At 41.6% G+C, this 15,199-nt stretch overlaps 1 protein-coding gene across 1 annotated transcript in view; it reads right to left on the bottom strand.

Moving 5' to 3' along the window:
- The window catches only part of fras1 (Fraser extracellular matrix complex subunit 1), a 398,900-nt gene that overhangs the window by 190,065 nt on the left and 193,636 nt on the right, over positions 1-15,199 (bottom strand). The window contains exons 30-32 of the mRNA XM_041181003.1: positions 8,338-8,481; positions 5,993-6,171; positions 14-136 (exon numbers count right to left, since the gene is read on the bottom strand). Coding sequence (XP_041036937.1) covers positions 14-136; positions 5,993-6,171; positions 8,338-8,481 — 446 coding nt within the window. The remainder of the gene's footprint in view (positions 1-13; positions 137-5,992; positions 6,172-8,337; positions 8,482-15,199) is intronic.

Below are 15,199 nucleotides of genomic sequence, written 5' to 3'. Positions count from 1 at the left end.
AGGTAGTGCTTACTGTGACTTGTAGAGGAGTAATAACTCCTGAAGCTAGTTGTGGGGCATCTTCATTTTTCTGTAAAATTCCAATTTGAAATATGTGGCTTTCAGTTCCAGTGTAGGTCCTGGCACCATTTGTAACCTGCAACAAAAAACAAATGTGTGGCAGAAATTGTTCCCTTGATCCTTTTTTAGGTGGTATTTCCATGTTACATAAAAAAGTTGTTTTAAATTATTTGTTCCAAGGAACTGTAATTTGTTTCATATTCAACCAAAAGAAAATCAGTGTCCATGTGATCAGTTGAAGCTCAACGCAAACTGGAGGAACAGCACTTTATCTTCCGACTGAGCACTCTACAGCTTTCCGGACTTAACACTGAGTTCAACAACGTTAGATCATGAACTCTCTCCTCCATCCCCACCTTCTTTCCGACCCCCCTTTTTCCAATAATTTATCATTTTTAAATATATTTTTCTTTTCCCACCTATTTATTTCGATCTATCGTTTTATCTCCACCTTTTCGCCCATTTTGATTCCTTCCCTCCACCCACCCCCATTAGGGCCATCTGTCACTTGCTTGTCCTGCTTTCTACCCTTAATGTCACCATTAGCACATTCCATAGATAATAACACCACTGTCAACACCTCTTCATCCTTTTGTCTATGACATCTTTGGCAATCTCTTCTTTGCCTCCACCTATCACTGGACCCCTATCCAGCTCTACCTGTCCTACCCCCCCCACAACCAGCTTATATTTCACCGCATTTCTGTATTTCCTTAGTTTTGATACATAGTTCTGAGTCATACGGACTCGAAACGTTAACTGTATTATTCTCCGTAGATGCTGTAAGACCTGCTGAGTTTTTCCAGCTATTTTTGTTTTTGTTTGATCAGTTCTTTGAGTATTCTTGAACCAAGTTGTATTATTGTATATGCTCTTTGACTTTCAGGACATGGAGGGATTTGTGTGTCCATCTCTTTTTCTTTGCGGGAACATATTTGTTCTGAACTCGCTTTAGTTCCTCCTTGAATGCCTCCCATTGTTCTGACACTAACTTACCTTCAAGTAGCTCTTACCAGTCCACTTTTGCTAAATCATATCCCCGCTTAGTAAAATTGACCTTTCCCCATTTTAAAAATTGAAGGCATTAGGCTGAGTGCAGAAAAGATTCACGGGGAAGGTTCCAGGGATAAGGAACTTGTTATGTAGACAGATTGGAGAAGTCAGGACTATTTTCCTTGGAGGAGGGAAGGTTGAGAGGAGATTTGATAGAAGTATTCAAAATCATGAGGGCTCTGGACAGAGTAAATGGGGAAAAACTGTTCCCTTTGGTGGAAGTATCGAGAATGAGAGGGCACGGGTTTAAGGTAATTGGCAAAAGAAGCATTAGGAGAAACATTTTTACATCACAAATGGTTAGGATCTGGAATGTGCTGCCTGAGAGTGCTGTGGAGGTAGGTTTAATTGAGATATTCAAGAAGGAATTTGATTATTACCTGAAGGATAAGAGTGCAGGATTACAGGGAGAAGGGAAAGGAATGACTAGGTAACTGCTCAGTCGGAGAGTCAGTGTAGACAGGACAGGCTGAATGGCCACCTTTTTGCTGCAAACATTCAGTGATGGCATTACATATTGCTTAACAATATCTATAGCTAAGTTACTCACTCCCCACCATCTCCTGATTTATTTATTTATTTATTAATTATTCATTCACGGGATGTGGGCTTTGCTGGCTGGGCCAGCATTTATTGCCCATCCCTAGTTGCCCTTGAGAAAGTGGTGGTGAGCTGCCTTTTTGAACTGTTGCAGTCCATGTGGTGTGGGTACACCCACACTGATCTGTTGGTTGTGGGATGGCTTAGCTCTGTCTTTCACTTGCTGCTTATGCTGTTTGGCACGCGAGTAGTCCTGTGTTATAGCTTCACCAGGCTGACACCTCATTTTTTGAGGTATGCCTAGTGCTGCTCCTGGCATACCCTCCTGCATTCTTCATTGAACCAGGGTTGGTACCCTAGGTTGATAGTAATGGTAGAGTGGGGGATATGCTGGGCCATGAGGTTACAGATTATGTTTGAGTATAATTCTGCTGCTGCTGATGACCCACAGCGCTTCATGGATGCCCAGTCTTGAGTTGCTAGATCTGTTTGAAATCAATCCAATTTAGCACGGTGGTAGTGTCACACAACACATTGGCAGGTATATTAAATGTGAAGGCAGGAATTCGTCTCCACAGCCACTGTGCGCCAGTCACTCCTACCAATACTGTCATGAACAGATGCATCTGTGGCAGGCAGGTTGGTGAGGATAAGGTCAAGTATGTTTTTCCCTCTTGGTGGTTGTCTCACCAGCTGCCGCAGACCCAGTCTAGCAGCTCTGTCCTTTGGGGCTCAGCCAGCTCGGTCAGTAGTGGTGCTATCGAGCCACTCTTGGTGATGAACATTGAATTCCCCCACCCAGGGTATATTCTGCGCCCTTGCCACCCTTAGTGCTTCTTCCAAGTGTTGTTCAACATGCAGGAGTACTGATTCATCAGCTGAGTGAGGGCGGTAAGTGGTAATCAGCAGGAGGTTTCCTTGCTCATGTTTGACCTGATATCATAAGACTTCATGGGGTCTGGAGTCAATTTTGAGGACTCCCAGAGCAACTCCCTCCTGACTGTATACCACTGTGCCACCACTTCTGCTGGGTTTGTCTTGCCAGTGGAACAGAACATACCCAAGGATGGTCTGGGGCATTGTCTGTAAGGTATGATTCAGTGGTGATGACTATGTCAGGCTGTTGTTTGACTAGTCTGTGAGACAGCTCTCTCAATTTTGGCACTAGCCCTCAGATGTTAGTAAGGAGGATTTTGCAGGGTCGACAGGGCTGAGTTTGCCATTGTCATTTCCGATGCCTAGGTCGATGCCGGGTGGTCCATCCGGTTTCATTCCTTTTTTGAGACCTTGTTATGGTTTGATACAACTGACAGGCTTGCTAGGCCATTTCGGAAGGCATTTAAAAGTCAACCACATTTACAGCTATTACTGGGATATTTTTATATCTTCAACAGTGAAGGCAGAAGCCAAAATATTTGTTCAATCCATCTGCCATTTCCTTATTATCTGCCATTAACTCCCCATTCTCACTCTCTAGAGGACCAACACTCACTTTACCTACTCTTTTACAGTTTAAGTACCTGTAGAAACTCTTGCTGTCCATTTTTACATTTCTAGCTAACTTCCTCTCATACTCTAATTTCTTTCTCCTGATTAACCTTTTAGTCATTCTCTGCCATTCTTTATATTCTGACCAATCATCTGACTTGCCACTCACCTTTGCACATTTATATGATTTTTATTTAAGTTTGATGCTTTCCCCAACTTCTTTGGTTAACCACGAATGGTGGGTCATTCCTTTAGAATTTTTCTTTTTGGTAGGAATATACTTATTCTGAGTATTCTATCCACTAGCCTAGTTTCCCAGTTCATTTAGCTCAGCCCACACAGTTGCCCTTATTTAAGTTTAAAATACTAGTCTTAGACCTACTCTTCTTGATTTCATACTGAAATGAAGTGTAGTCACTGTTACTTAGGGGTGCCTTTAGCCTGAGGTCATTAATTAATCTTGTCACATTACACGATACCAAGTCTAATATAACCGGCTCTCTGGTTGGTTCCAGAACGTGCTGCTCTAAGAAACTATCTCAAAAGCATTCTATGAATGCCTCATCTAGGCTGCTACTGCCAATCTGATTTTTCCAGTTTATATGTAGATTAAAGTCACCCATGATTATTGCTGTACCTTTATTGCAAGCGCCCAATATTTCTTCTTGTATACTTTGTCTTACATTGTGGTTACTGTTAGGGGGCCTGTAGACCACTCCCACTAGTGACTTCTTTCCCCTACTATTCCTCATCTCCACCCAAACCAATTCTACATCCTGATCTCCTGGACCAAGGTCATCTCTAATTATTGCACAAATGCCAATTTTGATTAACAGTGCTATCCCTGCAGCTCAGAGTCTGCAGCTCAGCCTCCAGCTCAATGACTCTGAGCCGAAGTGCCTTGAGACACAAACATTTGCTGCTGATGTGTTTGCCCTGAATCACAATGTTATCCAGGAGCTCCCACATGCCACAGCCTTGGCACATCACCTGTCCAGCCATCCTTAACGTGTTTTAAATAATTACTTAACTATATTGTTCACTTATTTATGTTGCTTTTTTATATATTTTATTAACTTTACCACCAATTTGTATACAATTTTAAACGTTAGCGGTAAGGTCAGAATAGACCTTAACCATTCACCAGGTACTCACTAAACTACTAGCTCTTTTCCGTGTAGTAGAGCAAGAACCAATTCCTACAAGGTGAGAAGGATAGAAAAAGGAAACAAATACGAGGTGGGACTATGAATAAAAATGTTTGTTCTTTATGAGGGATTAAAGGAACCAAAATGTTGTGAATGGGATTTATCAATGAGTATGTTTTTTTAAATAGTGAATTCATCAACAGACACTTAAGAAATGTATTTAATCTTAAGAACGTTATTTAATCTCAGCATGAGGACTGACATGTGCCCATGGTGGATACTGGGTAAGGTGACATGGTGGGTGTAAGGGCAAACAGTGGTGGGTGTTGGGGGTATAGATTGGCATTGATGCTATAAAGGGCTATGGCATTGGGTAGAGGGTCATAGGTTGGCATGAAGGGCATGAGGGGCCATTGGGTGGGTGAAAGGCATGAGGGGCCATGGGGGTGGGGCATGCAGAGTGTATGAGGGGTGGGGTGAGAGGGTGTGAGGGGAGAGGGCTGTGTTTTTTTTTGTTTTATTCATATTTTTTACAGCTTCAACAAAATGCTAGAGCAGTGAATCTGGCCTTTCACCCAGGCCACCTCTGCACTGGCAGCCTCCGAACTCCTTCCGGGGGAACGGTGACCAAACTCCCATTTCCATCCACCAGCGACCCCTACGCCACTGAGAATGAAAATCCAAACTTATGGGACATTTTTTCCAGGGTTGGATTTGCAGAGCCTGGAGTTATCCTAACTCTGCATTCCCAACCCGGGAGGGAAAATTCAGGCCGTTGTTTTGCCAATGTAGAAACGTCCAACGACTGAATGAGCAACCTATGCTAGGAAGGAAGGTAAAGTGCGCTAAAGTTTTCACCCGTTATTGTCAATAAACTGGAGTATATATTTATTTTTAAAAATGTGAAAGAGATGCAATAACTTCAACCAAGTAATTCTTGTTACACCTGACATTGAGGTACTCCTGAAATGAAAGACAGAAAAAATTATAACGGATTTGAGAAGAATAATGTTTTTTATATGAATTTCCAAGCATTCTCTCTGGTTTAACGATATAAATGAACAAGCTAATTATATGTTGGTTGGGTGAGTGGGGAACTGGCAGACCCCATTTAATATTACTAAGCTTGGTCATCATTGCATGCTAATTGCTTAAAAGCTGAATTTTGGGGATCAGAGAAAAACTGATTGCTTTAAAATGCTAGTGACTTTTTTGCTTTACGATCTGGCTAACAGACAATTAATAGAGATGATTTAGATATAGGTGTTGGGCATTCCTTGACTGGTCCTCATCAGTCCTACATAATACGGGCTTTTGCAGCCTCACCATGCCAACTCTGATGAAGGGTTTCACCTTAAACACTAACATCTTTCTTGCTCAAATGCTGATCAGCCTGCATTTCCAGATATTTTTGTTTTCCAGTTGAGTTCTGAATAGTTTTACAGGAGGTTTCCTAGTGATTCTTTCTATTATGTTCAGTAGCACATTAAACTTTTGCTTCCTAAAGCACGGGGTTCATACAACTGATGGCACTTCTACAGTTAAAACAATGTCATCCTTGCAGCCAGTATGTCTGGCAAGTTTACTTTGATGTTGGTGCTGGCTGTGTGAAACTAACAAGTCAGAAGTCAGTGACCTAAGCTGCAATACAGCAGTTTAAAAGTAATTGAAGAGTCTTAATACCAAACCCCCAATGTCAGTACCTGAAACTTGAATGAGTCCTCTGTAGATGTTAACCCTGAGTGTTGGTACCACACAATGCCGTTGTTAAGATCCTGCTGAGTAAATGAGTTTGTCACAGTTGCTATTTTTCCATCAGGCAGCCTTTGCCACCCATCTGCTGGGCCATCAGCTGGCATTGGGACCAAAAGGATCACATCACCTATCGAAAATTAAGGATCACAAAAAATGCACAGCAAGTTAGCATGAAACATGCTTCATGTAATTATTGCTACTTGAAGCAAAAATCAGACAACACATTTTCAGCTGTTAGTCAGTCCAAAACTGAAATTGAATGAAATATAAAACTCAACAGTGCTTGGAATAATTTTCTTATCTTTATAAAAGTTTCAATTTTGTTCCACTCCTCTGCTCCAAGAAATGACATATGGCATGGTAAAATCAGACTGAGTGAGGTCAAGGGTGGCCTCCACCTATTACACAAAGACCAGTCTAGCCAAATCTTGTGATGGGAATCTCTTGCACCAATATAAATGGGCTATGGGCAATTACACTACTGCTGAGGAGTTTGCATACAATTCTGCCTTGTACTTACGCTGGTGCAACTGCAGCTGGCAAGGGCTGTTAATTGGGTTGAAGTGCCATTCTGCCAGCTTGCCTCTGTAATTTTCCAATTGACACTAGGAATGGCTATGTTGGCACTGGATGAGTCATTATAAGAACTGCAGCCACCAATGTGAACAATCAAAGGAAGCTTTTTAATATTTAAAAATAACTGCAACATTTTTTGGAACAACTACAGGAGTTGCTGGCCAAACTACATTATGCCATTATCCAAGGCCTGTTGTAGCCACTGCCACCCTCATCTGCCAGGTGGACTTCCCAATAAAGGCAGCAATCCCACTGGGAATCTATAAGAAAATCAGCCAGGTTCAGGTAGGTGGAATTTCTCTCCTCTCAAAGTAGTGCTAAGAATTTGTCACAGAGGAAAACTCTGGCCCCTGATCTTAAACAACATTTGGCTGGAGATTGGGGCAAATCAAGGTTGGCAGAAATACTTAAAGAACTGCTGCAAGTCATTAAAAAATAGTGGCAGTGAGAAGTGGAAAGTGTAGAAAATGAAAACAATGGCTCAATATTAGTGAACAACAATACTGAAGAGTCAGAGGTCCGTCAGCTGGAGGGTCCCCATATATGAAGCTGAAGACTAACCTCCAGTTAAAGCACAGGAACTAGTTAAATGGGTGGAGGCTGCTAAGTTAATGCAGTTTATCCTTCCACCTGACAGAAAATGAGAAAGAAGGGTCATTTCCTGTGTTGCCCATCAAACAAGCTACAAATCCAAGACTGGAACTCTCACACACTCTGGAAGGTACCAGTTCAAATACTGCACACTCACTGTTCTTGTACACACCTGCTGCTCTTGTGCAGGCAGTTGCGCCAGAGCTAGATTTCTCTTGCAGGAGGAGGTGAGGAGCACAGGAGAGGGATGCCGACCACAAACTGGGACAGAAGGTGCAGCCTATGTTTGAGTTAAACTCTACTGCAACTGAGTGAGACAGTGGAATTGGGAAGGATTCATGCAAACTAAGAACTGGCCACAAGCAGCAACAAGGATGCTGGTGTGATATCAAACCCTAAAATGTTTTCATGGCTGTTCTTCTGACTGGTACTTGCTAGCTATATAGTTGTGCAGGTTTGTACAGAACGAGATCTGGAGGGCCCTGCATTACATCACAGACACACATTCAATTATTGAGACAGATAGATAGATAAAAGAACAGTACAGGATAATGGAAAGTCAAAGATAATCCTCTACTGAAAAACAGCAATGTTCAGTGGAAGGGTGAAAAGAGTTTCAATAAAGTGATGTCAGATATATTTGATTGTAAAGCTTTACTAGGAGGAAACATGAAAGCCAGTAGAGCTCTTAGCATTGGAACAAAACAGTTTAAAGCTCCAATGTAGGTTGTTCAAATTATGAGGAGAATTTAGAGAATCTATTTCTACTATTAGTGAATCAGTAACTAGAATGTTTAAACTTAAGTTCATCGCCAAAAGAACAAAGGAAATGTTGAAAGTTTTTTAAATTATGTAGAAGGTTGTTGTGGCATGGCAATATTCAACCAGAAACAATGGTGGAAGCAGAATCCATTACACCTTTTAAAAGGGAAGTGGATAAATATTTGAATAAAAAAGCTAGTTTACGGAAAAACATCAACCAGCTGGAGGTAGCCCCGTCAAATCATTTACAGTTTTTGACAGAATGGAAGAATCAGATTGCATTATCCAAGTACCAGATGGCATAAGAGTATAGGAGTTCAAAGAGACATTTCGTGCGGCGCTCATAAGGTAAATCATTAACTACCAAATTTAGGGGATTCTTTTGCATGTATTAGATTGAAGATAATCTCGGAGTCACTGGCATCTTTGTCTGCTGCCTGCAAAAGTCTGTTGGTAATCTGTAGTAATCCACCCTCAGGGACCCATCCTCTTAAATTATTCAGGAGCTCTGGCCCTTTGTCGGTCGTCTGAAAAGAAAATAAAGGAAGTTAAAATACAACAGATCTAACAATCTGGATTGGGTGGAACAGTGGATTAGCAGAGTGTCCGCGTACTTTTAGGATCCAAGTTTGATTGGTGGAATAAAAATCTTGCTATTTGTCAGTTGCAAGACTCCTATGTGAAATGAGCTTGAATGATCTCAAACCAAGTCCCTATGAGTACACTAGAGAACCACAGAAGTTTAAAATATAGAAGGCCATTCAGCCATCAGCCCTCTGCTAAAACATTCTAATTCGATCCCACTATCCTCCTGTCTCCTCACAACCCCGCACCTTCCTTGCCTCCAAATACTTATCCAACTTTCACTTAATATTCTCTGCCTCAACCACTCGCTGTGCCAAAGCATCTCATCCCCACTGAATACAGACATTCCTTCTAACGTTTCTCCTCAGCTCAGTGACAATATCAACTTGATCAACCCTGACCACTGCTCCCCAGCCAGGGGAAATTCCACAACACATAATTCAGTAAAATTGGTAGTCTCACTTCAGGTAGTTTCACATGAAAATGGAAAATTTCACTCTGATGCAGTAGAAATGCCCCTGTGAAGCTGGGATTACATTGGTAGAAAAGAACAACAGGGAGCTTTCCTCAATAAAAGTTAGACTATCGCATATATCCATGTTATGCCCAGGGATGCTGCTGAATGGCAGCATGTTTTTCTTTCGCTGATACTCATTTTCCTCCTACAGTGTTAAAACTGATCTATCTTTCCTCTGATTTTTTGACGAAGGGTCTTGTTAAGGCCTTTTGAAGTCAGTTTTTATTGTAAGTTTAAAAAACTTATTTTTCAAGTTTTATTTTTAGCATCAATAATGGAAAAAAATTGAGGGAAAATTACTGCCTAAGAAAGGGTAAATTTGCATTTTGTCAAAGCACAATACAATAGTTAAGCTAAAAGACAACTAAAAACTATTCACAAAGTGCTTGAGCATTGCTGAAAAAAGGGACATGCTGTCAAAGCTTTTCATCTTGTACTCATCAGGATAGATGCAGTATGCCAAATTTCAAAGGGAGCAACAATTCATGATCTGTCAGAAAAGGGTGCTGACTGGTTGACAAGTCAGTTCTGACAGATCAAGGCATTGGTTGTTAGTGTAAGTTGGTTATTAGTGTAATTCTTAGCACACTCAGAATTGTTCAGCAAGTGTTGCCCAATAGCAGAATCAAATCTACCTTTTGTCTTTTGCTCACTATGCAACACTCAATTTAAAATTATCACTTGGGCACATAATGTAGCTCATTTACATTTGCTTGAAGCTGCTTAGATTCATATGCAGGGACCTGACCTCTTCAGGCAAAAGGAAGCTGTCCCGACATTGTATCTTTTTAAAAATTATACAAAAGTATGGGGGACAATAACTCCCTGGTGCATTCACCTTGGCAATTCCTCGACCAGAGCCAACTTGCCAACCAATCACCATGCAGTATGAATTGTTGCTTCCTTTGAAATTTGGCATTCTTGCGTCTGACCTGATGAGTGCAAGACAAAAAACTTTGACAACATGTCTCTTTTCTCAGCAAATACTCAATTCTGTACTGCCAAGTGACTACTTATTTACACAATCCACAGATAAACATTTATGGACCTTAACAGCAGTTCGCAAGGTAACATAAGTTTCCATGACCATAAAGTGCTGTCAAACTTTAAAGGTAAATTTTTACAAATTTAGAAGTTATAATATTTAAGAGTAGACTATGTTCTTTAAAATGCTGGCTGTTAAAGTCTGTGTTTGAAGTTGTACACAGCCACCATAGTATCAATGTGCACAAATTTATTTCAAGTCTGGTTTGAGTATGAAATAGTTGATGTTGAAATTTAATTTTGCAGTACATCGAAATGGTATTCAATGATAAAATTAATAGCATGTTTGCAGTTTGTTAATAACACAGCTGAACATTTTTTGATACTGTAGTTCCACCCTCTCAATTCTGATAACATCCTTGTAAATCTTTTCTGCACCTTTTCCAGTACTTCAATATCCTATTGTAGCATGGAAACAGCAAGACACAATTCTCCTGACTTTATCCGCATTTCATTCATCTTAACGAACATTATAAAAGAACCCAAATGTCCTCCAAATACCTGAGTATGACAAAGAGCAATTATGTGATATCACAGGTGCTAGCCACTGTTTCTACAAATGGACTGGTTCTTTTTAAAGTGCCAAATGTTTCAAGCCAGGAGTAATTATATGGCATGAAATGAATATTCAAAACCGAACTGTGAAGCACTTGACTCTTTTCCAACATGAGTTTAAAACAAAATTTATTTGCAGCCGCAATACTTCCACAGGGTGGCAGTACTTAATGCAGTCATCTCCAGGTTGAACAGGAATTAGAATTCAACGTATTAAGGAATTTTATTTATTCTATGCTGCTAGAGACGACACACTCTAAGGTTACGTTATGGCACAGGAATTTGAAATGTTAGCATTAATGGACATCAGCATATTTCCTCCCCCATCTCCTAAACTTGTCTCTGCAAGTAAAGAGATCAGATTTTTCACCCTCATTTCCCCACCCCAAGCATTCCCAGTACAAACGGATTGGATTTCCCAGAACATTGAGGGACACACCTTTTGGAAACCTGCTCCATGGCAGGACCTAACACCAGTGGAAGGGGCAGGAAAGCCAGATAAAGCTGCAAGTCTCTCTTCAACTTCCTTGGAGGAATGAAGGTGTGCCAGGATCCTGCACAACTCCATTCACCTGCAGGCTGCCCCATGACCTCCAGCATAGCTGGAGTAGGCAATAGTGCCATAACCTTTGATTGATCATGCATTGAGGTAGCAGGAATGGTCTTAAAGGGAAGTGACCCAAAGGAAGGCTAGGAATATCTGCTCCTGCCTCATTAACTTAGTTTCATCAGGCCACTATAGATATAGGCTAGGTTTTGTGCTGTCCGTCTCCCAAGTGATTGCCAGAAATCCCTGTGTAACAGAAAAGGAGTGGTGACTCTAGGTTGAATTTTCCAGGCCCCATGGTTGCAGGCTTGGAGACAGGAGAGGGGAAGGGGTGGGGCCAGATCAGGACACATTCCAGCCACGGAGGAACTTTCCCAGGGCGGGATGGGAGTAGGCTCAACTGCCCATTCTACGGAAGTGGGCAGTCAATTAAGATGTTTAAAGCACCAATTAGGGGCAATTTTGCCACCAGTGGTGTCCCCACAAGCCCCCACCACAAACCCCCACTCCAACTCTGCACCTCCCCATTCCCCCCACCCCCATTCTTCCCTGCCACCGTCCCCAATTCCTCCCCTGCACCCCACCCCGCCAATTCCCTTAGCCTTTGTGCTTGATGCACTGGGGGTTACCCTGGGAAATGAATGCACATGCCTGCTGGAGCTGTTTTTTTTGTTTTACGAGTTAGCTAATTATTAGTGTGAAACTTTAAAATTAGAAGTTGGATTTTCTAGCAGGCAACTCAATGCAGCATGAGTGCTGCTATCATGTTCCCTAAACAACGAACAGAAGGAGGATGCAGATGAACAGGAATCCTCTTTCGGGCCTGTGTCAAGCTCTTATAAACAGACCAGCATTCAAGAGACAATATCCAGACAGTGAAAATGATAATGGCCACTAGACAATGGTTCTACATGAAGCCTCAATAAGTGCTTCACTTATGTTTTGAATTAGGATCAGCCAATATGTAGCTCAACACTGCATTACTGAGACATTAGGGACCAATACGTGCCACATATCATCGTACATCAAATTCAGCAACAAAATGCAGTATCAGGAGGGCAGCAGACCCAAATTTACTAGCCACTTGTCATTCTTTAAATAAAAGGCACTATTCATTGCACTTATGTCATTCATGCACCTGCCAAAAATGATGTTCCTTTAATTGGCAGTTACAGTTGTTGCTCTCTCCTCATTCAAATGGTATATAACATCTGACGAAGGATTTACTGTACGACATGCCCTGAGGGAATCAAAGGTTCCCCTACTGTTCAAGCGGGAAGACATGGGAGACACTGATTATGCAATCCAAATGTAGCTGGTGCCACCTCTGCCGGAACCCAATACTCCAAAAGAAAATGAGTTGGGAGAATAACTGCTGTTTGTCACATGCTGAACAGTAGTACCACTGAAAGTGGTAATGTGCACACTGCAGCAAATTAAGGCTCCAGAAGATGAGGATGAGAAACTAGTAGCAGCGCAGATGTGATCAGCATTGATCTGTGACTTTTTTCTCTTGAGACCTGTACATAACTGTTTGAATGCAGAAACAGTATATATACATTGTAGATACATTTCGATAAAAGTTGCCAGCATTTTTGCCATAAAACTAAGCATTTCTTCTTTCTCCAAGGATGCAAAACATGTTTTAGTCAAATGTTACATTAAAAAATGATGAATGCAACTTTACATGGAATTATATAGAATTACATAGGGTATAGTGCACAGAAACAGACCATTCAGCCCAACCAGTCCATTGTAGTATTCATGTTCCACTTAGCCATCTCCCACCTTTCCTCATCTGACCATATCAGCATAACCCTCTATTCCTTTCTCCCTTTTATGCTTAGCTAATTTTCCCTTAAATGCATCCAAACTATTTGTTTTTAATTACTTTCACTGCTAGCGAGTTCCACAACTCACCACTCTCTAGGTAAAGAAGTTTTACCTTTATCCTATTTGTGCACATTGCGTTGATCTTAAGCACTTTTATTCTGGTGTGTTATGTTTCTTCTTACATAATACTCTACTTGAAGAAATAGCCTTGCATAATCCCTGAGCGGTTTCCTGTCATCCTGCCTGTGATTCAACTGGCCATCTGCCTCTGTATATTGTAAAGCAGACAGTCATGTCAGTACCCTGAACTAGTCTACCTATTTCACAGGTAGCATTTTGATGCTCCAGGATGGTGATGATGGGCTGGTGGTATATTGGGAATCACTCAACTGTCCCTTTGCTTCTGCAAGCATGCTGCATCCTAACTATTGCTGGTAATCTGTATGAGCAGAGACCAAGGCATTGTTGCAAAGTCTTTGAAACTCTCCCTGATGGATGAGCCCAGAGTGTCAAAATCTCCCATTATTGTGCTACTGTAAACCTCAACACCTTGATATCATTAACAGAAGCATTTCTGAAAAGCATTTCAATTGACTGTAGTAATCTGAGGTTTCTCCTGCAATATAAATGATGCCGCATCCTGCAGAATAGCAGCCTGCAGAGTGCAGAAATCCTAGCTGCACAACTGGGTGACAGCATCCACAAATCTATCCACACCAGCTCGTATCAATTTGTGAAACAAAGCAAGTGATTTCACTCACCAGCTCATACTGATGAAGAGTCCTCTAATTCATCAGCCTTCAATTCATCACACAGGAGCTATAAAATGGTTCCGCTGTAGTATAACTATGTTGCACCTCCCCACAGTAAGTCTGTCTTTCTTTCTTGACCCTCTATCTCAGTCCCTTCTTCATCCATCACTAGTGACTCATTTGTGTTGCTTCATCAAATTCAATGCTAAAACCTTATAAATTAGTATTTCTCACTGTGCTATAATTCAGTAGCATCGATTTTCTCTTCCTGCATTGGCAGCTTTTCTATTTAAAAAAACTAGAGAGAGGACAAGGTGAGCATACAGTTTTGTTTGCCCATTGCTGTTACAAAGCTAGCACATTTGGTTTGATGCAATTTTTTTTAAAAATGGCCTTGGAACATTTTTTTTAATCAGCACAAAAGAATGTCATTCGGCCCACCTTACCTGTGCTGGCTCTTTGAAAGAGCAGTCATGCTTAGTCCCAGATACCTGTTTTCTGGCATAGTCCTGTACAATGCTTTTTGAAAATTATTTATAGAACCTGCTTCCACCACCTCCTCAGATACAGTGTTCCAGATCCTGACAAGTCTAAGTGAAAACGTTTCTCCTAATCTTGCTTCTGGATTTTCTGTCAATGATTTTAAATCTTCAACTATTGACCCAGTCACCAGGGGGAATAGTTTTCTCTATCTACTATGGCAAAATCTCTCATCATCTTCAAAACCTCCATTAGGCCACTTCTTATCCATCCCTGTTGCAAGGAGAACAATCCCAACTTTTTCAACCTCTCCTCCTCATCCCTGGTAGCATCCCCTAGTAAACCTCCTCTATAACCTTTCCAAGGCCTTGAAATCTTTCCTGAAAGCCTACAATGCTCCAGCATGATCTCTTCTCTATGCTAAAGACGCTTTATAAATAGAAGTTACTGTTTTAATGCACTCAGCATATATAAGGCATGCACTTGGCAGGCTGCATTTTGAGGGGAACTTGGAGATGAGTGCACAGTAACATTGCGCAGCGCTTGTGAGGGTCGCATGTTGGACTTCAAGGTTGAAGCAGGGAGGGGGGTCAAGGGCTGCCCCGCAGTTCAGGCGAGTTGAGAGGTGGGGGGGGGAGGGGGGCGCAAGGGCTACCCTGTGGTTAAAGGTAGTGCACAAGCACCTGGGGGGTGGAGGAGGCGGGAAGAGGCCACACATTAGGGACACCTTGTATAAAGTGACAATTCCTCTGCAGCAGAGACAGTTCAGGTGCAGCTGAGCTCACTCAAGCAATGCAGAGGCATGAAAGTGCCACAAAGTGCTCCAGAGTTTTTCAACCGTCGGGCACAAACTGTAAACTAATAAGCATTTGAGTGGGCTGCAGAACAGTTGGATGACTGGGCCCATTATACA

The sequence above is a fragment of the Carcharodon carcharias genome, chromosome 1 (genome assembly GCF_017639515.1).
Source record: "Carcharodon carcharias isolate sCarCar2 chromosome 1, sCarCar2.pri, whole genome shotgun sequence".
Classification (NCBI taxonomy): domain Eukaryota; kingdom Metazoa; phylum Chordata; class Chondrichthyes; order Lamniformes; family Lamnidae; genus Carcharodon; species Carcharodon carcharias.
This window is presented reverse-complemented; position numbering and strand designations above follow the sequence as displayed.